Source organism: Manis javanica, chromosome 1 (assembly GCF_040802235.1).
Source record: "Manis javanica isolate MJ-LG chromosome 1, MJ_LKY, whole genome shotgun sequence".
NCBI lineage: Eukaryota > Metazoa > Chordata > Mammalia > Pholidota > Manidae > Manis > Manis javanica.
The window spans coordinates 26,787,471-26,811,169 of record NC_133156.1 but is presented as its reverse complement, the minus strand read 5'-3'; the positions used below and the strand labels follow the sequence as shown (position 1 = coordinate 26,811,169).

Below are 23,699 nucleotides of genomic sequence, written 5' to 3'. Positions count from 1 at the left end.
AGACCAGGGAACTCACTTCTCACTGTAGGACTTCTCAGGGTCTTTCTCTGCTAAAATAGGCCTGGGGCAGTTGTCCTTAAACTGGTTTCTTCAAGATTCAAGTATTAATGACACCAATTTAAGGGTTAGGGATTTGATGAATAAATTGCTGTTGCCCATCATCTTCATGATTTTAGAGACTGAGCTTCATCCATTAGCTCACTCACTCAAAAGCTTACTATGGGCCAGCATTGTTCTGAAAGTTGAGGGTCAAATAGTAAAACAAAGGCAGTTTGCATCCTAAGTTCTCACAGGTCATACTCATCTGGAAGGAGCCATGTGAGAAAGCAGTGCCCATGCCCACTTCCACAGCATGTCAGAGCTGGGGAGACTAAGGCCCAGAGAGAGCATGACTTGACTAAGATGGTAATACAAGCAAACAGAAGAGCTGGCTCTGGAACTACAGTCTAATGTGTTCTTTCACCACATCACTGGCCCTTTCCCCTGGAAATAAATCACTAATCAGATAGTAAACTCCTTGAAGTCAGTGACCTACCTTTATTCACCTGGAATCCCCCCAAGGTGCCTATCTCAGAACCTCACAAGTAGAGGTTGCTTAATAAGTATTTGCTGAATTGCATTTATTTTCTATGAAACTGAAAAAGAGCAAATAAGTCACTGCCATATTTTTGGAGGATAATTTGGAGATATCTATAACCATTGAAAATATGCATTATCCTGTGGCCTACCAACTGCATTTTTTAGAGTTTTTCCTGTAGAGTCTCATGCATATGAGTAAAAGTATATGAACAGGATATTAACTCCTGTATGATAGAATAGAATCTAGCCATTGAAAACGAATGAGCAATATTTGTATGTACTGACATGTAAGATATCCTGGTGCTATGTTTTTTGAAAAAAATGTTTCAGAATTAGTGTCTATTGTATTACATTTTCATAATAATAAAATGAACAGTGATAATACATTGATACAAAGAGGAAAATTTAGAATACTATAGACAAAATTATTAATAAAGATTATATCTGGGGAGATGGGACACAAAGAAACACTCACTTTTTAATTATATATAAAAAATGTATAAACATGATGCATTACTTTTATTAGGCATATATATGTACATATGTACACATGTACATGTGTCTACATGTGTATACTACGGTAGTGGTTAATTTGACTTAAATGGATACATGCACATACACACGTTTATATACACATCTCCAGTATGAAGAAGATAAATTAAAAATGAAATAACTTTTATTTTTATAACTTTGATGGGACGAAGTCCCTATTTATTACCTTTCTTTATAGCCTGCAGCCTGACTTCTTTCAGGACAGTCCCTGATTTGTCTTAGGCCCATCCTTTCTTAGACCTGGTACTTGTACCCTACCCACTCCCAGTACCTGTGTCTTGGTTGATGCTAAAGGCTGCAAGACTGGTGCCAGCCTGCAGGAAGTACTGGAGCTCCCCATCCAAGCCACTGTCGTCATCTTGGGCAGCCACTACCATCACTTGGGTTCCCAAGGGGCTGTTTTCCTGCACCTGGCCCTGGTGCACAAAGGAGGCGAAGCGGGGAGGGTGGAGATTCTCGTTCACATCCAGAACTATTACCTCCACGTGGCAGAGGGTCTTATGGGCCAGGGGCCTCCCACTGTCACTGGCCCACAGGCTCAGATTATACCCAGCCCACCTCTCAAAGTCCAGCTCTCTCTCCAGACTGAGTGCACCGGTCATCAGGTCCACCTGGAAGGTCCCATGGGCATCATCTAACAGGACATATCGCACTTCTCCTGCAGGGCCCAAGTCAGGATCAAAAGCATCCAGAAATGTTAGGATAGTTCCTAGGGGTAGGTCCTCTGGGACTTTCAGTCTTCTGAGTTCCATGATACACTGGGGAGCATTGTCATTGGCATCTTCCAATGTGACCATCAGGTCAGTGACAGAGAAGAGCTGGTGGCCCTTCCTGGGCTGATCCCTGGCCTCCACCTTGAGTATGTACTGAGGTTCTGATTCTCGGTCCAGCTGTCCTGTGACAACCAGTTCCCCAGTGAGGGGATGGAGGGAGAACTTCTCCGTGGGGCTTAGCAAGGTATAGCGAACCCTTCCATTGTCATCTGAGTCAGCATCTTTTGCTTTCAGCTCTGCAACTGTGGTTCCAACTTCTGTGTCCTCTGAAATGCTTATCTGGTACCCACCAGGAGGAAATTTGGGTGCATTGTCATTCCAGTCTTTCACATTCACCGTCAGCAGCTTCCAGGAGGACTTTTGGGGTATGCCCAGGTCATACACTGTTACATTGAGGATGTAGAAACTTGTGGTTTCATAGTCCAAGGGGGCAGCTACAGTGAGCAGCCCTGTCTCCAGCTCAATCTCAAAGCATCCCCCTTCATCACCATCTGCAATCACATAGACCAGTTTGCCATTAAAGCCAGGGTCAGGATCAGTGGCTGCAAGACGAGCCAGGGGGGTGCTGAGAGGAACACTTTCAAGGACGTTGATGGACTGTGGGAAGTGCTCTTCAAACTGGGGGGTATGATGATTGATCTGATATGTGCTTAAGGAAGTGAAGTCCCAATCATTGAAGTCCTGGTTCTGAAGCCCAACAGAGTGGAGGATGGTCTTTGTAAAATGTGCCAATACCCCTGTTTTATCACATGTTACAGGGACTTCAAAATGAGGGTCCTTCACTACAGTAATATTCAAAGTTGTGGGTGAGGCATAGTTTTTTCCATCTGAGGCTGTAATTTTCAGGGAATAGGTGATGGGTTGACCAGTAGTATGATTCATAAAAGAGCGTTTGAGGGATATCACTCCAGAGAAATGATTTAGATCAAAATATTCTAGTTCATTGCCTGATACAAACTCATATTTTAGGTTCTGAAGCTCATCCACATCTATTGCTGACATAGTCATTAGTGATTTTCCCACTGGCCAGTCTTCATAGATAGACCCGGTACAGTTGACTTCCTCAAACATAGGCTTGTTGTCATTCAAGTTCTTGAGCCTAAGAGAAACAGACACTTCCTTTTCCTGGCAAAAGGGGGACCCCCAATCTGATGCCCGTACCCGGAAGGTATAAATTCTTTTCATGAGCTCATAGTCCATGGGTTTGGAGGTAGAGATGACCCCCGAGTAAGGGTCGATAGAAAAGGGCACAGCTTTTGGATGAGTGATGGAATAGCTGACATATCCATTCTCTCCGTGATCCCGGTCTATGGCATTAACAGTCAAAACACTGGTGCCTGGAGGGATGTTCTCATCAAAGGTGCCATCATAGGAAGACCTATTGAAGATGGGAGCATGGTTGTTAGAGTCTATGAGGTCGATGACCACAGTCGTGGAGGCCAGGGCCGGTGAGGTTCTGATGTGCAGCTGGTAGTGGGCTCGGTCACTGAAGTCCATGAGCTTCGTGGTAGTGATGAGGCCAGTGCGAGCATTAAGTTTGAACCCTGCACTCTCTGAGGATGGCTTTAGGATGTACTGCAGGTTGGGGAGAGCTTGGGTTACTTTCACCACCACCACATGGCTTCCAGGAGGGGAGAACTCACGAAGCTGCACCCTGTAAACAGTCTTCTCAAATCTGAGGGAAGCCAGTTTGGAAGGGGGTAGGTGAAAGCCCCTGATCTGGGAATAAAAAGAAGGCCTGTTTCTACTCCTGGCCTGCAGGCTGAGGTTGAATCCATGGGGGTATTCCAACCAGTTGATGTCTCTGACAGACACTAAAATGAACTCATTGCTCTGGGCGTAAGACTTGATGACTTTGAAGTACTTTCCGGCATCACCAGCAACAATTTCCAGTGAGTCCACTTGAGCGCCTGAGTCGTTTGCATCTACCACTACAGTGGCATAGGTGGCACCTTCACTGCTGTCCGGTGGAGCCACTGCCACGGAGATGATGGCTGGGGGCTTCCTGAGGGCAGGATCCACATGGATGACAAGCCCAGCCACATTGCCAAATCCGTTGCCCTCAGAGATTTTCCGCATGCGGTCCACAGCCAGTAACTGGAGGTCATACTTCCCTCTCTGGGTGACATTGAGCTTCCCAGCCAAGGTAACCACACCGCTGGTGGGATGGATGGCAAACATCTCTGACCTTGTATTAAAGGCATAATAGAACTTGGCATTCTGGCCCAGATCAGCGTCCGTGGCAGTCACCTTGCAGATGGGGCTCTTGAAGGACATGTCCTCAGAGATGGTGACTCGGTATGAAGGTGGGGAGAAGAGGGGCTTCAGATCATTCTGGTCCAGGATGTGGACCACCACCAGGGTCAAAGCCTCTAACTCCAAGTTCTTCTCGGTGGCTTGGACGATGAGGGTGTAGCTGTCTCGCACTTCCCTATTCAGAAGGGCCGTGTTGCTGCTCTTTGTCCTTATTCTCAGAAAGCAGAAGTTGCCCACCACATACTCCTCTGTTTTAAACACATTGGCCACATCCCCAGAGATGATCCGGTACCTCGCTGTCCACTGGGGCTGGGTGAGGTAAATGCCCATTTTCACAGAGCTCTCCACATAGGTCTTGGGAGCAGAGTTTTCATAAATGGTCGCATTATAAAGTGAGTGTGTGAAGTGCCAGGCTGAGGAGGAGTTGTTCCCTTCTAGAGGCTTCTCACAGGTCGTACAATTGAGCAAGAAAATGACAAAACCCAACAAGGCAATAATCATGTTGGAAAAACTCCTGAAACCCTGGGCAAAGAAAAGAAAGGGTGCATGTTAGAAAAGAGATGCCACCCCCTGCTGCAGTTCTTAACTCGGAGATTTTGCCCCTCAGAGGACATTTGACAATGAAGGTAATCTCGGCTGTCTCAGCTTATGGGGGCAGGTGCTACTGGCGTCAAGTGGATAGAGGGTGGGGATGCCACCGAACACCCCACAAGGCCCAGGATGGCCTGCATAGCGAGGCATAATTTGGCCCCATATGTCAACAGTGCCAAGGTTGAACAACCCTGGGGTTGAAGAATAACAGGCTGGTTTACATGCTCTCTTTAGGGCACCTGGTAGATGAAACACAGACCTAACCACCTTGCTCTTCTTCCAAAAACCTTCAGTGACTTACCAGTGATGGTGAAATAATTCCAACCCGGCCCCCGAGCTGAGCAGTCCAGCTCCAAGTGCTTCCTACAAACTGAGCTGCATCTGCACGATGGCAGGGGCTGCAGAGAAGCGAAGTGACCAGATCACAGGCCTGTCATCGGCTGCCCGGCCGTCAGCCCCTGGCTCCACCACTCACTGTTCTGAGCAGGTTATTTAACCTCTGTGAGCCTTGATTTCCTTTTCTGTAGAATGGGGATGTGGATATTTATCTACCTCATTGAATTGTTGCGGAAATTAAATGAAATAACAAAGATAAATGACCTAGCAGGATGCCTGGCACATAGTAAGATTTAACTTAATATTAGCTATTATTAGTTACAGAAAACTAAGTTTCATAATGAGAAGGAACCACCCAGGGCCTTCCAGCTAGTTAGAGGCAAAGCAAGAATTAGACATGAAACTCTGTGTCACAGGTCAGGGCTGCTTCCCTGATCCCAGGCTTACCTACAACTGTCCCATCACAAGTCCCTTTGGACAGAGCCTGAATCTGACTCATCTTGTGACCCTAAACATAGAAAACTCCTAAACCCCTAGAATGTCAGAGTTGAAATGGACCTTAGAGATGACAGAGTTTTGACCCTGCTCCTCATACACAGATGGGGACATAGAGTCCCACACTGGGGAAGGGTCTTGTCCCAGTCACAAGGTGGGTGGTCAGGTAACAACTAGTTCCTGGGAGTTGCCGAACTAACCATGAATCAATGCTTCTCTTCTCTAAGACCTGTTGCTCGCCCTGTTCTCTCCCTTGCCATTTCCCACACGGTTTGTCCCTGAAGTCCAGCCTGGGTCAAAATGTGAGACTTCTCAGGGCCAACCACAGGGAGTGGGGTGGGCGGGGAGGAAAGCAGATCTTGGTTGCCAAACTGGGCCATCTAGAAGCAAAATGTGAGGCTGTGCACACCAGGCTGGTGCCTGGCCTGCCTGGGGGAGTCGTGACTACAAGGAGCTACATGGCTGCCAGCCAGATGTGCTGAGCATTCCCGGATGAAACAGGCAAGACTTGTTTTTCCAGTTGCCTCGCTCGGAAGAGTTAACTTTAAGGGCATAGGGGAAAAGGAGAGGCCCGGATCCTTCTCTTTCCAGAGTCAAGGGAACTGAATGCAAATTCTCTCAGACCTTGCAGGTAGCATCCCAACATGAGAGGCAGGATAGAGGCAGGAATGCAAAGTCTGCTCAACTTGGCATCTGAAAGCCTGTGACAGAAAGGAATTTGAATATTCCCCCTCCTCCAGCCCCTGGGCCACCATCCCTCACAGTGTCCTGAGCCCAGCACCTCTGAAAAGAGGGGCCAGGATGGAGGTGGATTCTATACTTGGGGCCCTAAAGCCAGTGACAAAAAAGAGATGCTCTCTATTTCTCGCCCTTCCTGTTCCCTGTCTCACACCTGGCTTACCACTGCACTTCAAGACAAAGCCGGCTCCGAGCAAAAGCCATACTCCTTCTATCCCTGACATAGCTTCCTGAAAGTGCGAGGGAACCCCTGAGTCATTCAGACCCCAACTCCCCACCACCCCCACTGCCCTCCGCCACCCGGGAATGGCATTCCAGGGGAGAATGTGTCCGTGCCCCAGGTCTACTCATTCCATGGCCCAGTGGGCCCAGGATATATGCAGCCTCCCAGTTCTGCTTGCCCTGCTTTGCAGAAAGCTTCCTGTTCACCAGGTCAGCACCCATGTAAGGCAGGCCCCAACAAAACACTGCTCAGCAGCTGCACAGGGCACCTTGCAGAGATGAGCTTAGGTCAGGCAGCAGGAGGGGGGGGGCACCTGAAGGGGGCACCTGAAGGGGGATAAGATGTAAAGAGAATGAACCCTTAGGTGGGGGTTGGTGCCAGAACTGTGTTGATGCTATAGGACCCACAGATCTGGCAAGTGGTTTGCTGGCGAGAGGGCCTATGTCTGGACATATGCCCTTGCCCTTGTTGCCTGGCACCAGGCCCGAGCAAGTAAACAGGCTTATAGAGCACAGAGGCACCTGAGCTCTGTGGGTGCCTCCTGGCCCACAGCACCTATGACCACTATTTTCAAATACCTTGTGAAAACATAGGTCAGTTCATATCACTTCCCTGCTTAAAGTTTTCCAGTGGCTTCCCATAGCAAAATCTAAAACTCCTTTTAAAATCTAAACTCCTTTTCATGGCTTGGAAGGCTCCATAACATCTGGGCGCTGCCTGCTTCTCCAATGATACCTTCTAGCACCCTCCCCATTGTTCACTAAGCTGCAGGCACATGGACCTCCTTTCACCTTGAAAACATCCCAAACTGTGACCTGCCCAGGGCTTGTGTACTTGTGGTTTCCCTCTACTTAAGATTTTTAGGTGGCTGACTCCTTGTTACCCAGTTCTCAGCTCAGTGTCCCCTTCTAACCCCCTGTTTGATGTAGCCCCCTGCCTTATGCCCATCTTTATCACATCATCCTATTTTCTCCATGGCACTTATCACGACCAATATGTTCTTGATTGTTTGTTTAGTGACTGCCTCCTGCACTAGACACTGGGCCCCTTGTAGACAGGAGCTTTGTGTATCTTATTCACTCATGAATTCCCAGTGCCTGAGATCAGGACCTGGTACATAACCACACTCAATAAATACTAGTTGAAAAATGGAAGGATCTGGACTTAAGAAAAGCAAGGGCAGAATGAAAGCTGAAAGAACATTTAATGATCCTCCCTTCCTTTTGGAAGCTGGAAAATAAAGTCCCCCAAAAGAAAGGGATTTGCCCAAAGTCACAGGGTGAGAACTTGAGCCAGGTTCTTTCCTCCTGACCACGCTGCCAGGAAGAGAAGCTGTGGTCACTTGTGAACCCAACTATGAGGTTCAAGTCCCAGCTCCACCGCTTGCTAACTACATAACCTCGGGCGAGTTAAGCCTACAAACCTCAGTTTCCTTATCTATAAGATGGAGCTATAAAGAGTACTGCTTTCCTGGGATTGTATGAAGACTAAATAAGTCATGCACATTAATGTGCTTAGCACAGTGCCTAGCCCATAGAAAAGCACCCAGTAACTATCATTTATTATTAGTTTTCAAAGCCAAGGCAGAATCAAAGCCTGAGACCGTGGTGAGGGTGGGGTCCACTGAGCCCTCTGGAGAAGGTCCAGGCTGCACCCAGAGGAGCAGGAAGCCACTGGTCTCCAGTCAAGTCTAAGCTTGCTGCCCAGCCGCAGGCTGTTCTGGGAAGCCATGAGCGGGCACTTGTCTGGGGTGGGTCCTCACGCTCTCGGTTCCCCAGCCTCACAGGAAAATCTGCATGTGGGTGAGTATGCACATTCACAAGACAGTATACACACATACTTAGGAGACAATTTTTGAATAACTGTAGGGGTACGTTAATCACACGATTAGCATTCACCTGCTTAACAGAATGAATACGACGTGAGTAAATAAACTGGTAGCTGTGGGGCTTGTGTGAGCCTAGCTGTAAGCAAGTGCAGGTGCATGAACAGACCATTTAAGAATGCATGCGTAAATCAAACTCAGCCTCCTTGTGACTCCCGACCCCATTGCATAGATGGGAAGGCAACAGAAGGTGGTTCATAACACACAGATTCAGGCTGTGTGACCTTGGGCAAGTGCTTGCCTTCTATGATCCTCATTGCCCTACTTCATATTACAATTTTGAAAAGGAAAACAGTTAATTTACATGAATCTAAACACAGTGCTATTAGTTTGCATCAGCTGGCTCATACCGTTGATTGTGGAGCATGCAGAAATGAGAGCTCTCAGATACATTGTCATGCCATCCCCAACCTCTGCTTGTGCAGGCTGATTCTGTGCAACTAAGCTGCAGGACTTTAATGAGACCATGATTCACTTCACCCTGTGTTTCAGCTCGCTGCTCCAGCTTCTCAGAATCTTGATTCTAACATTCAGATACTTGGTGCTTTTTATCCATGTCTCTGTCCAAGTCATTGATAAACGTCTCAGCACAACCAGGAAGAAAAGTGCTACAAGATCTCTCTCCTCATCGTCTTGGTCAGTGATCTCAAGCACAATCCCGAAAGAGTCATCTCAGAGTATGGAAAGCTCCCTGTCACTGGGAGAACCAGAGCCTAGGTGGCCTCCAGTTAAGGCTGTGAGACTCAGGCGGGAACACTTGCCCTTGAGGGAAATGAGAAGAGCTTTAAAGTTCCTTCCAATTCATGCAGGTCTGATTCCTTGGTCTGTGCAGCCCTGTGGTCTCTATTCAGCCCTAAATGAGCCCTCAAAGGCAGTGAAGGAAGGGATTTCCTCTGGCTGTGGTTCAGGGCTGCACATTCCCCAAAGCTTGTCCCTTGGTCAGTGCAGTAAGCTAACCTGGCTCTTCGGAGAACTGGATCTGAAGTCACTCATTCCCTGTGTGGCCTGGGTTAAGTCAGCCACCTAAGCCTTGTGGGCTTCCTTCTTCCTCTGTAAATGACATACGTTGTGAAGAATGAATCTGTGGTTTGAAATCCCTCTGTTGCTTTTGTGGGGAGAATCTCTTTTTCCTAATTATATTATACCTGGAAACACAATCTTTAAACAGTCAAAAGCAGAGCTGCACTACCAGAAGCAGGGGTGGAGGCCTAGGGCCCTGCCCATAGGGTTGTCTCTCATCCCCTAGGAAGCACAAGATTGGAAAACTGGACTTGATGACCTCTAGGAGCCCCTCCAGATGTGACCAGCAAGGGCTCCACTCTTCTAATATTCTGGTCCTCTCCCAAAAAGTTCTGCCACATGGCTGGATGTGCTGTGGTTCTAGTACTCGATGATCTGTGTGTGCAATGGTCCATGTGCAGTGAGTGAGTCAGGCATTCTTGTTCTAGAAGTCTATGACTCGGTGACTAATTCTGTTCCTTTCATGGGGAACCAGATGTACCTGGAGGAATTCAAAGCCAAATCAAGCTTCTTCTAAAGAAGCTCATACCAGATATCTTCAAAATGCCAGGCTTTGTTTTGGACATTGAAATGAATCCTCATCACTGCCAGAAGTACCCAGGCACAGATCAGTGATGACATTCTCCCTCATGACCCAAAACCTTCCCTTCTCTTAGGCATGCTGCAGGCGCTCATTAGTAGCCCATGTAATACTCCTAGGAAACACATCTGCCCTTTTGCTCCCATTTCTCAGGTAAGGGAAACAGGTTTGCGTGCCACCCAGAAAAGTAATGGCTGAACTGAAGACAGACGGCCAGACTTCCTGAACCTGGATTCTCTGGATTTCCTAGGCTTTAGGATGAAGCAATGAAATAAGATACTTTTTAAAGTTTGGAAAGCCTTTCATAAAAGAAATGGCCACTGGATTTATCCTTCTGGATTGAAGAATGTCCATACTCCGTACAAAATCTAAAGGTAAAATTACCATGCACTTGGGAGCCTGCAGTATTTTCTGGCCCTACCCCCTTCCCCTCTCCCGCATCTGCCTCAAGCAGCCAATGTTAGGGCTGCTCTTCAGGCTCTCAAGAAAGAATCCTAAATAGATTCTGTTTGTTACAATAGCTTAAAGCCAGGGGGTGAGGGTCAGGGAGGGGGAATTAGGAAGGACTGTGCCTTTAAACCAAAATTGAAATTAAAAGTGAAAGAATGTTGACTTTCAAGGTACTGCTAGTCAGGAAGTCTTTAGCTACTGAAATAATTTTTCCTGTTAGTAGTTAGGTGCTATTGAAGATTTTTGAAAAGAAGCAGAACCAGAACAGAACTGCATGTTGGGAAGAATAGTCTGATATTAGATAAAAAGGGGGATTTTCTCATTCAAGACTCCCATTCTGACATACACTGGGCTTGAAAACCAGCTCTACTGATTTAAGCCAACTGGAATCCACTGTGGGTAGGGAGGCCTGATTTACTTCTGAGAAACGTGGATGAACCTTTAGTCATTTGCTAGTTTGTAAGCAACCACTGCTAGGTTCTCATGTAGCAAAACAAGTCAAGGAACTGGATGTGAGCAGGGAAAGGGCCAGTGGCCTGAGCCCTTGAGGGGTTGTGTGACCTTGCGAAGGCCACAGAGCCTCAATTTATCTGTCTGTAAAATGGAGATAATGAGTACTCCTACTTCTGAGGACTGCAGGGAAGACAGATAATATGAGAGGTGAAAGCACAGGGAGGAAAGATGTGCAGTAACACCTTATTAGGACCAGTAATGGTGTGGTAGATGGCAGCCAGCACGACCAGGATCCTGAAAGGCTGCCTAGGAAAGCTGTCCATAAAGGTCAGGCTGGCCCAACCCTGAAATTAGAGGGAAGAGAAATAACTGAAACGGAAGTCCTCCCTAAAGCATGGGTGAAAGGGAGCTGGGACTGGATGGAGCTCTCCTTCTTCATTACTATTCTGACTACTGACAAAAATTATGTTGTCTCATATCTGTATGACAATCTATAAGTTTTCAAAAAAACGTCTGCATGCATTATCTCACTTGGTCTTTGAGGAGGGGTTGCAGTCACTGGGTAGCATTAATCGTCAAGAAAGTGGGTTCTGGAGTCATATAGACCTGGTTTCAAATCCTAGCACTACCATTCACCAGCTGTGTGACCTTGGACAGTTATTTAACCTCTCTGGGCCCTTTAAAAAGGAAATGCTATAAGTACCCATCTGATTAAGTTGTTGAGAGGGCTGAATGAGTCAATGCATGGCAAATGCCCAGCACTGAGAAACAGTCAGTACAAGCTAGTTATTGTACCAACCTCACCCTCATTATGAACCTTAGTATTATCTCATTTTGTAAATGAGAAACTGAGGCTTGGATGATTTGAAGACTCTGCCCAGGATTGCCTACCCAATAAGCAGTAGATTCAAGAACTGGACCAGAATAGGAATCATACTCCAGGAAGAGAGACTCAGAGGACTGGAACAGCTGGAGTCAGTTCTCCAGAGCAGAACTCCACAGAACTTCCTGCAGTGATGGAAATGCTTTCTCTCTGAGCTGAACAGTATGGGAGCCATTAGCCACATGTGCCTATCAAGCACTTGAAACATGACTGGTGAAACTGAGGACCTGAATTTGTTAATTTTATTGAATGTTAATTTAAATTTAAACAGCCGCATGTGACTAGTGATCCCTGTACTACACAGCTAGCTCTAGACAGCACAGCCCAGGATCCCAAACCACGGGATTCCAAGGAGAAGGCAGGGCCTACCTGTCCCCAGAGGCACAGTGGGTGCACCAGGGCCCACAGTTCTTTTAGGGGACCATGCAAATGTTTAATTTCTCTTAAATTCACAAGGAAGAAAACAAACTTTTAGGTTGAGAAAAAGTTTTCATATGTAACAGCATATTCATCTTTATACCAATATTGTCACAAAATATAATTTCTAGTATTTTTTCATGGCAGAAGGATCCCATGAAAGCTAAAATGTGTAGGGTTCTTAAAAGTCATAATGTGACTTTCAAGTAAGGAAATCACCAAACCTGGCCAAGCCTCAGTCTCCTCACGTATAAATCAGGGAAGGTAATCGTCAGGCTGCAGTGGGGATGGGCTCAGATGAAGTGACTGAAACAATCGCACAGTGTCTCACACAGGCACCTCTGAGACGAAGATGAGCCCCTGCTCCTTTGGTGTCAGGGGCCTTGGTAATGCATCAGTGGACCAAGCAGGAGCCCCAGTGGGAGACCCCTGAGCCTCCCCTAGTCCACCGAGGAATTGAGAGTGGTCCCTGCTCTTCCGCCTTCCTGAGCCATCCCTCTACTGAGCTTATTGTCAAATGATGCCCTGAAAATGGTAAGGTCTGGGGAATATGAAATGCTTGGAGAGGCACAGGCACTGGTCACAGCTGATATTAGTCAAATATTTGCTCTGTGCCAGGCCCTGTGGTAAGCACTTGGCAAGCATTACAGCTTTTAAGCTAGCTTACAGTGACCTTATAATTATCCTCATTTTGCAGATGAGATAAATGAGACTCAGAGAGTCTACCTAACTTCCCAAGTTCATACAGCAAGTATAGGCCAAAGCAGGATTTAAACTCCTATCACCTGTATATCTCACAGTCCCCTGGCCTGCCTCTGCATGCCCTCAGGTTAGAAAGAACACTTGGGAGCTGGGAGGGTTATATGATTCCTTCCCCATGCCAGGGATCACATAACCGTGGGTCCTTTCAAGCCAGCAAACACAGTCTCAGCAAAGGATCGTTCTGCAGGCACCCTTCTCACTCCCATTCCCTCTGGCCTTGCCCAGCTAGCTGGCTGTCCATCCAAGCCCAATCCCCTATGAGCAGAGCAACTTAGGAGGAAGCTGGCAGGCAGGCCTCGGCAGGTGGGAGAGGCCTGCTAGCGGTGGGGCAAGCCCGCCAGCAGTTCCGTTGCCTGGGACACTCAGTCCTGAAGTGGAGCTGGCCAAACCTGACTGCAGGGCTAGAGGCACAGAGAGGTTAGGGATGATTCGGGAGCATCAGGGAGCATGCTAATGAGATGCAGATCAGCCTCCACTGGCAGGCTCGCTAGCCTCTATCCACACTGATCCCTCTCACCCATTTTAACTCTAAGTGGTGGGTGATACAATCCACCCACCACCATCAGCAGATGCAGAACTCAACAGCGCTGCGGGTCCCATAGTGTCCTCACCAGTCAGCGGCCACTGGATTGAACCAGTATTTCCCACCATTGGGAAACTCCAGGGGCCTGAGGATGGGAGTTAAAAATATACATCCCAGCCCCGCCCCATATCTACAGAGTCAAAATCCTTAGGAATGAGGCTCAGGAATAGATGTTTAACAAGTTCTGGGGTGATTTTGGTGGGACTGGTGTTTCGGATCCGCTGAAGAAGGTAATTACTTTCCTTAAGAACCTGAGCTCCACCATGGCTCCTCTCAAGATTTATGCTCCCTATGTGGCCCCTTCATCCAGGGGAGGGGATGGGGAAGTTAGGGAAAGGCCAGCCTTTGTTTTTAGGCTAGCGAAGTGCTTCTCAAATCTCAGTGTGTTAAGAATCACAGCCAGCATCACTCTAACAAGAAAACGAAAGACACCACAAAAAAAGAAAATTACAGACCAATATCCCTAACGAACATAGATGCAAAAATACTCAACAAAATATTAGCAAACCGAATTCAAAAATACAGCAAAAAGATCATCCATCATGATCAAATGGGATTTATTCCAGGGATGCAAGGATGGTACAATACTCGAAAATCAATCAACATCATCCACCACATCAACAAAAAGGACAAAAATCACACGATCATCTCAATTGATGCTGAAAAAGCATTTGACAAAATTCAACACCCACTAATGATAAAAACTTTCAAAAAAATTGGTATAGAGGGGACGTACCTCAACATAATAAAGGCCATATGCAACAAACCCAGAGCAAACATCATACTTAAAACCAAAAAGCTGAAAGCCTTTCCTCTTAGATTGGGAGCAAGACAAGGATGCCCACTCTCCCCGCTTTTATTCAACTGGAGGTCCTAGCCACAGCAATTAGACAACACAAAGAAATAAAAGGCATCCTTGTAAGGAAGAAGTTAAACTATCACTGTTTGCAGATTACATGATATTATACATAGAAAACCCTAAAGAATCCACCAAAAAACTATTAGAACTACTAACTGATTCAGCAAAGTTGCAGGATACAAAATTAATACACAGAAATCTGTTGCATTCCTATATACTAATGAACTAGCAGAAAGAGAAATAAGGAAAACAATTTCATTCATAATTGCATCAAGAAGAATAAAATATCTAGGAATAAACCTAACCAAGGAGGTGAAAGACCTATACCCTGAAAACTACAAGACACTCATGAGAGAAACTAAAGAAGACACCAATAAATGGAAATCTATCCCATGCTCATGGGTAGGAAGAATTAATATTGTCAAAATGGCCATCCTGGCTAAAGCAATCTACAAATGCAATGCATCCCTATCAAAATACCAACAGCATTCTTCAATGAACTAGAACAAATAGTTCTAAAATTCATATGGAACCACAAAAGACCCTGAATAGCCAAAGCAATCCTGAGAAAGAAGAACAGAGCTGGGGGGATTATGCTGTCCAACTTCAAGCTCTACTACAAAGCCACAGTAATCAAAACAATTTGGTACTGGCACAAGAACAAACCCATAGATAAATGGAACAGGATAGAGAGCCCAGATATAAATCCACACATATATAATGAATTAATATATGATAAAAGAGCCATGAATATACAATGGGGAAAAAGCCTCTTCAACAAACGGTGCTTGGAAAACTGGACAGCTACATGTAAGAGACTGAAACTGGATTACTGTCTAACCCCATACACAAAAGTAAATTGAAAATGGATCAAAGGCCTGAATGTAAGTCATGAAACCACAAAACTCTTAGAAGAAAACATAGGCAAAGATATCTTGAATATAAACATGAGCAACTTTTTCCTGAATGCATCTCCTCAGGCAAGGGAAACAAAATAAAAAATGAACAAGTGGGACGACATCAAACTAAAAAGCTTCTGAATAGCAAAGGATACCATCTATAGAACAAAAAAGGTATCCTACAGTATGGGACAATATATTCTTAAATGACGTATCTGATAAGGGATTAACATCCAAAATATATAGAGAACTCATATGCCTCAACACCCAAAAAACAAATAACCTGATTAAAAATTGGGCGGAGGATCTGAACAGACACTTCTCCAAAGAAGAAATATGGATGGCCAACAGGCATGTGAAAAGTGCTCCCCATCACTAATTATTAGAGAAATGCAAATTAAAACTGCAGTGAGATATCACCTCACACCAGTTAGGATGGCCAATATCCAAAAGATGAGAAACAATAAATGTTGGTAAAAATACAGAGAAAGGGGAACCCTCCCACACTGTTGTTGAGAATGTGAATTGATTCAACCTCTTTGGAAAGCAGTATGGAGGTTCCTCAAAAACCTAAAAATAGAAATACCGTCTGAACGAGTAATTACACTCCTAGGAATATACCCAAAGAAAACAAGATCCCTTATTCAAAAAGACATATGCACCCCTATGTTTATCACTGCACTATTTACAATAGCCAAGATGTGGCATCAACATCCCTTATTCAAAAAGACATATGCACCCCTATGTTTATCACTGCACTATTTACAATAGCCAAGATGTGGCATCAACCTGTGTCCATCAATAGATGAATGGATAAAGAAGATGTAGTACATATACAGAAGGAATATTATTCAGCCAAAAAAAGAAAAAAAATCACACCATTTGCAACAGCATGGATGGATCTAGAGTGTATTATGCTCAGTGAAATAAGCCAGGTGGAGAAAGACAAATACCAAATGTTTTCACTCATTTGTGGAGTATAAAAACAAAACAAAACTGAAGGAACAAAATAGCAGTGGATACACAGACACTGAGAAGGAACTAGTGGTTACCAAAGGGGTGGTGTTAGGGAGGGTGGGTGGGGAGGGAGAAGGGGATTAAAGAGTACTAAATTCTTAATCACAGTATAGGTAGGTCATGGGGAAGGCAGTACAGCACAGAGAAGACAGTTAATGACTCTATAACATCTCACTATGCTGATAGTGACTGTAATGGGGGTAGGTGGGCAGATGAGGGCTTGATAATATGGGTGAATTTTGAAACCACTGTGTTGTTTATGTGAAACCATCCTAAGAAGTATATCAATGATACTTTAATTTTTAAAAAAAGAATCACAGCCTCATCCTCAAGAGATAGTAGGGCTGCAGTGGGACTTGGAGGGCATATTTTCCCCTGGAGGTGGTCCACTGACCACTCTTGGCCAGGAGTGGTCATTGGCCCTCAGGAACATTGGCCCTCAGGCAAAGCAGACCCAAGGTTATCTCTAAAGTCAAACAGAAGGGCAGACAAGCGAGGTAAAGCAACAGATATGATTCCCCTACCTTTCACCTGAAATTCTCTGGACCTGCAAATTTCTCTGTTTATCAGCATCCCCAACCCCAGCAGCAGCTGTTCAGCTTCCTGCAGACAGGTCTATCTCCCAGTTAGACTCAGCCCCGTGAACCATGTTATACTTACAGTGAATAGAACCAAACCTGAGAATAAGAGGGTTCCATCCACATACGCATACCACCTCATGACCCAGTGATTCCACTTGTACATATATACACAACAGAAGTGTGTGCATATGTTCACCAAATGATTCACACAAGAATGTCCAGAGCAGCACCATCACCATAGTCCTCCACTGGAGGCAACCATGTCTATCAAGAGCAGAACAGATAAATTATAGTATGGTCATATAATGGAATACTCTATAGCAAAGAAAATGAAGTATTGCTCTATTATGTGAATCCCATTCACATAATATGGAGAGAAAGCAGCCACACACAAAAGAGTACATACTGTGCTAGTCCAACTACATAAAGTTTAAAAACAGGCAAAACTCATCAATGGGTTAGTTATGCTAAAGTTAACCATGGGGGTTAGTGACTGAAAGAGGAACAAAGGGGTTTCTAGAATAGTGGTAATGTTCTGTTTATCTAGGAGCTGGCTAGTTTCTAGAAAGTTCTTTGGACTATACATCTAAGATTTGTGCACTTTTCTGTATGCATATTACACTTCATGAAAAAGTTTTCTTAAAGTGCTAGTAAAGCACTTCAAAGAAGACTTTTAATAAAAGGGAAGACATTTAAATAATAAAGACATTTAGACTACAGCAAATTGCATGAGATTTCATAGTTATGGGATCTTAGGTTCTTCCTGCCACAAGAACAAGGAAGAAGACAAGCATGGGCGCCATGCCAGGGCATACCGACGCCTCAGCAGTTCCCTTTCCCCACCCCCACCCGGCCTGCCCTCCCCAGAACCACAGGGACAATGGCAAGCCCATGTTCCACTGGGTTCCCAGGTTCAGTTGAGTTCCAGTTCACTGGGGTTTCCTTCACGCAGCACTTTTTCCATCCACAGAGTAGTTTTCTGGTCTATTTTCTTGTTGATCCCCTCAAAGACCCTATGAGGGGAGCAAGGAGTATTTCCATTTTATTTGATGGGGAAGTTGGGGCCCAGAGAGAGGGGGGTCAAAAGACTTGTCCAAGGTCATACTGCTAGTGAACAGCTCAGTCATGACTCAGGTGTAGGCTTCAGATGTCAAATCCAATACTCCCTTGCCTACACCAAGATGGGTTCTTCCCAGGAACAGAAATGCAGGTTACAGCTCAGATCTCGTAGTAAGCACATGCCCTATGGGTGTCTCAGAGTCCCTTAGCAACCCAGGGAGGTAGGTGCTATCATTTCATCCCCATTTTACAAATGAAAACCCTGAGGGTCTGTTGAGAGCGGGCTATGCCCTTCCCGCACGGGAGCGTCAGCCCTCCCAGTTCTTTCTGTCTTTCTTTCTTTTCTTCGCCCCCCTTCCGCACTTCAGGACCTGCTCGACTCCTCGTGGCTGGACCGTGCCAAGGATCAGAAAGTCCAAATGTTCATCCAAGGTCAATAGCCATCAAGTGTGGAGCATGGATTGGAACAAATGGCCTGTCCAAGTTGAATCCAAGCTCTGAACCACTAGTCCACTGTTCCCAAACCCAGTTGGACCTCACCTGGAATTCTGTTAGGTCTTGTAAAAATACAGACTCTCTGGCCTCACACCCAGTCACCACATGTTGTAGACTTCAGATGGGGTTGAAGAATCTATATTTTTAAAAACAGCCCTAGGCCTTTGGGAAGCTCTAAACTATGCTGCCAACTGAAATAGGCAGTAAAAACAAAACAATTTAAAGGTAAAGTTTAGTTTAGCAACATCCAGATTAACTCACTGGACCTCTCTAATAATCAGAGTTCTCCCAGTGATGGCACACAACCCCACGAGAAGGCATTTGCGAACAGCCTGGCTGACTGGATAACAGCTATGCCTGGGGTGGGCATGGTCACTGGCAAAGAGCATCAGGGAGCTCCTGGGGGCTGGTGATGTCTGCTTCTGGCTCTGGTTGCTGACTGGCCACCACTGTGTTTACTCTGTAAAAAGTCATCAAGGTGTAACTTAAAATTGCGGCACTCTGTTTTTTAATGTTTTTGAATGAAAAGATGAAAGGTCAGGCTCACCACTTGTCAGAGACACTATATAAGGAATCTTTACACACAGAAAAGAGTTCTACTAGGGATGCAATAGGGTTCTTTAAATTATCTGCTTCCAGGAGTTCGAGGTTCTAGGATTATGAATTTTCCAAGGTGCTATGATTCTCTGAGCAATTCTCCAGACTTCAGGAGACCCAAATCTGTAGTAGTAGCTCAAGTTTAGTGAGCTCTTAGTATGTGCTGACTACTGTGCTAAGAGCTTTATATGCATCAACACACAGCCACTCTGTGGGGTAGATAGCATCATACACCCTTACACTCTCAGACATGGAGTGCTGTGTGCACGGTCACGGAGAAAGCGGTATAGCCAGGACTGGAACCCAGACGTCCCAGCTCCACCTCGCATACGCCCAACCTTGGTGCCATACTGATTATAAAGCTCTGCCACTTCCCATGGCTAAGCTTCTGAGCATCTGAAATGATGCATTTTGTGCTGTTTAGTCTTGCATTTGCTGGGAGGGCCCAAAGGGAAGAGGATGCTGCAGGGACAGACGGCAGCTCTGACCTGGGACACGTGAGCACCCTCCAGCCAACATGCACACACACGCCAATGTTACCTCAGAGCTGGCAGGTACAATCCTGCTCAGCTCACACGGAGGCCAGCCGCTGGGGGCCCCGGAGCTGAATGGGAACCGGGAAATGGAGAATCTCCCTTGTGGGTGCCCTGCCCCCAGCCAGGGAATCGACAGCTGCCTTGTACTGCCATGTCAGGTTGCCTCGTAGGGGCTGCTCCAGCCTCAGGAGTGGAGAGAGACTCAGGAGTGGGGACAGGAGAGGGATTTCTGTCTTCTGCAGGAGAACGGCTAAGGCATGATCTCTTCTGGGAGTAGATGCCATTTAGGAGATAATCAATGCCCATTGATTGGTGGAATGTCAGGCACTGTAATTAGCCAAGGTGGAGACAGCAAGGTATCTTAACCTTTATTCCAAATCCCTTCCTTAAAGTCCTTCCCCACCCCACAGCCATGCACACCTAGCAGAGGCACGTGGCAGCTTAAACTCCTTCAGCGTGGTGTGGTCCTCCAATATTTACAAAATAAAACCCAGGCTCCTATGGTGATTTTCTGAAGTCCTTATGTTTTAAAGATATATATAGAAATATTTTCAGATACAGTCAGGTATCTGGGATTTGCTTCACAGTGATCTGGTAAGGGAAGAAGTTGGTAAGGCATAGAAGAAACGTAATTGTTGAAGCTGGGTAGTGGGATTTTTTAATAGTGTTCTGCTTGTTCTTTTGTATTTCTGTAATTTCAAATTAATAAAAAATTATATATAAATTTCATTTTTAAAAATAAAAGAGCCATATCCTCGGCCTGATGCACAAGGCCTTCAGCGACCTGTCCCATCCGACTCACCACAGCCTTTCTCTCCAGTGCTCCCCACCTAGCTGATGGTCTCCTGCACACGCCTGCTGTTGTCTTTTCCTTTCGTCACTTTGTGCCTTGTGTAAGCTACTTTCTCTTTCTGAATTGCCTTTCCCACTTTTCTGTCCTTATTTAGTTCAGCCTTCAAATCTGATCTCTAGGGACTGAATCCCCTCCTGACTCTTCTCTGTGAGTGGGTCAGGCTAAAGCTTTGTCCCTCTAAGCGACAGTTCCCATCTGTGAATTAGAAATAAGATTCCTTCATTCTCTCAACAGATACAGAGTGAGCCTCTTTCATGTGACAGTCACTGCACTAGACATGGGTACTGGAGCAGTGAAGGACACTCAGCAGGAGAGACAATATCAAAAAAACCCACAAATAACTAATAACTACAATTGTCTTAGGAAAGAACACATGAGGGTTCTGTGAGATTGTCTCCACCCCAAGGGAGCAGAGAAGAGCCGATTAATTGATGATTGTGAGCCTAATAAATAAGGCCCTGTGCACTATGTGCATTCCCTCACTGAATTCTCCCATCAATCTCTGAGGAAAGGACTATCATTAGCCTTGTTTTTCAAACAAGGAGACTGATGTTTAGTTGAGGCTCAGGTCCCACAACTAGTGACATACAGGATCTGGACCCACACTTTTCTTCATAAACCTATCTAGAAATACCCATTATAAATGGAAGCATTAGCACCATTAGTCGTAGAAATAGTAGTATTGTGGTTCTGAACTAGCTCAGCTTGTGCTGGGAACCCAGGAAGGTGGGAAGCTTCCTGAAGCTCTGCCCATCCAGCACCAAAGGTACCCAAAAGGCAGGGCCCATCCAGGGGGTACAGAAGGCCCCCAGCTCTACCCACCCTGTCGACCCCAGCACACACGGGTCTTTTCTAAGGCTTGGCATCTGCCCCATGTTCTCTCCTACCAGGCCCCACCTGGCTAGCAGCAGTACCTGCGCCATGGCGCCTGTCATGCATGGGTCAGATAGAAGGAGAACTTCCAGGCTGAGGTGAGTTCATCTGCACCCAGGGAAGAGTGCAGAGAGCAGATCACGGTGGCCCAACTCAAGCAGGGCTGGTGTAGAGGGAGCCTGGCAGCCCTCACCGTAGACAGCACTGCCCAGCTGACGTCAGGGCTGGAGAGTGCCCGTGTCCTTCTGGGTCTGGGTCTGGGTCCTTAAGGAGACCACTAAGAGCCATAGAATCAGAGGGGTTCCAGGGAGACCTCGACTCCCTCTAATTCATCCCCCATGTTATAGGTGAGGAAACTGAAGCCTGGGGAGCTCTTGGCTGGGAGAGGGTGCGGGGGTGGCTATTTCACTGCAACAGGCTACCAACATCAAGGACTCAGCAACTCCTGCCAGGGGACAGCCTGTGCTCCATGGAGAGCCCCGGAGGAAACCCAAGCCTGCCAGATCCCTGGGTTCCTCACCTGCCAAGTGCACGCCACCATTCGTGCTCTGTCTACCCAACAGGCTTGTTGGAGAGAATCGATTAAGAGCGGATCTGAACAGTAATTGAACCACCTCTATTTTATACGCAGGGAAATCGGCCCAGAGACCACAAAGCCTATGAGTTACTGAGACATGAACAATGAAATGCTCTCTTCACCTCGCCTACTTCAAAACCTCAAAATTTTCAAATGCACATGTATACTCAGCCCAGTTTCCAAACACAGGAAGCATCCAAGGAGTCTCATCTGTAATAATAACTATAGCAGTGTCCTGGGTGGAGGGCCCTGGGAACCTGCCTGGGGCCTGAGCATGCTCCTCTACCTCCTTCCCCTCTCCTGAGCCCAGGCGGTTAGCTCCAGAGGGCTGCTGGGGACAGAGGCAGCATTTCGGAGCCCTGGGGAAACTGGCCCCCACACTGGGGCAAATAGCACACCCTCCCCCCCCAGTGGAAGACTGAACCCTGGCCTGGTGGTTCTGTTCAGAGTTCCACTCCAGCCCTCCTGCCTCCAAAGATATGCATTCAATTCCTGCTTCCTGCAAGACAGGGGAACAGAGCTGCCCCACAGCCCCTACCTCACCCCAGGGCCATGTCTTGTGCCTCTCAGACTGGCAGCCCTTCTCAGTGCCTGGAGACGGTGAACATTCCCATTTTACAGTCAGGAAAGCTGAGGTTCTAATCCAGGTGCCTCTAAAGAGTTGTGTGAGAGTCAGGGTTGGCCAGGTTATCTGACTGTTGCTCAGGCCTCCCTCTCTCCTCCTGACCAGGTGGCTTTGTCTGTGATAGGGCCCCAGTGACCCCATGGACACACACAAGAGGCCAGCACCTCTCAGTTCCCTGGCCCCAGCACTTCCTCCTAAAGCCATGAAGGAAATTGTCCCCAAATCCCCCTTAAGGCTCATCCTCAGAAAGCCCAGGAAGGGAATTTCATTCTTCCAAGGACAGGAGTCCAACTTTCCATGCACGCAAATTTGACCTTGCTCCTCCATGAGATCAAAGTCCAGGCCTTGTCCATTCTGGGGCCCCAGTCCCCAGCCCCAGCCTTGAACCGGCTATACCTGGCTTTGTTCAGTGCACCTAGATGACCCAGGGCCCAGGTGCCCCTGTCTGACCCCTGCCAAGCCTGCCCGGGCATCTCCTGGTTCCATCCCCACCTTCCCAAAGCCCCCAGAGCCAGCTCTGGGACAAGGCGCAGAATGGAATCTCTTTGCGGCCCCTCCCCCAACTTCCCATCCTCTAGCAGCCCTTACCTGCGCCCCTCAGGTAGGGGAGAGTGCCCCAGGGTCGGCCGCTGGGCTGGAGCCCCTTTCACAAGCACCAAACTGACAGACAAGCTGGGGAGGGAGTGCAGACACACGGAGTAGGAAGGCAGGCGCTCTGAAGAGGCTGCTGAGAAAGTCAGAGTAGGTGTGTCCCAGCCCAGGAGGAGGAGGGAAGAGGAGGTGGGGGAATTGAGGCGGACCATCCCCTCCTGCCCGCTCTCTGTTTCACTGAGAGGGAGGGAGGAAGCCAACTGGTTTGTGGCCAGAACTCACAGTGGGGAATCAAGTCATGGAAAATGACGGCTGCAAAGCTGCTAAGAAATCAGGCTTATCTCCACTTCCCTTCTCGGTTTTACAGAGGGATGAACTGAGGCCCTACATAGGTAGCGCTCCCCTGAGGACACACAGAGACCATGAGGGGACTGGGAAGGGCCCCAGGTCACTAGCTTTCTAAGCCAGCGTTCTCTCCACACCCCTTGTCTACGCCCCTCGTCCATGCTGCAGATCAGACACCCCCAACTACAGCTAAGCACACAGGGCCTGGTTCAAACC

The 23,699-nt window shown here is 46.9% G+C and overlaps 1 protein-coding gene across 1 annotated transcript in view; it reads right to left on the bottom strand.

The window, feature by feature from the left end:
- The window catches only part of FAT2 (FAT atypical cadherin 2), a 75,453-nt gene extending 52,157 nt beyond the window's left edge, over nucleotides 1-23,296 (bottom strand). The window contains exons 1-2 of the mRNA XM_073230402.1: nucleotides 23,136-23,296; nucleotides 1,403-4,682 (exon numbers count right to left, since the gene is read on the bottom strand). Coding sequence (XP_073086503.1) covers nucleotides 1,403-4,661 — 3,259 coding nt within the window. The 5' untranslated portion in view covers nucleotides 4,662-4,682; nucleotides 23,136-23,296. The remainder of the gene's footprint in view (nucleotides 1-1,402; nucleotides 4,683-23,135) is intronic.
- Nucleotides 23,297-23,699: the final 403 nt, after the last annotated feature.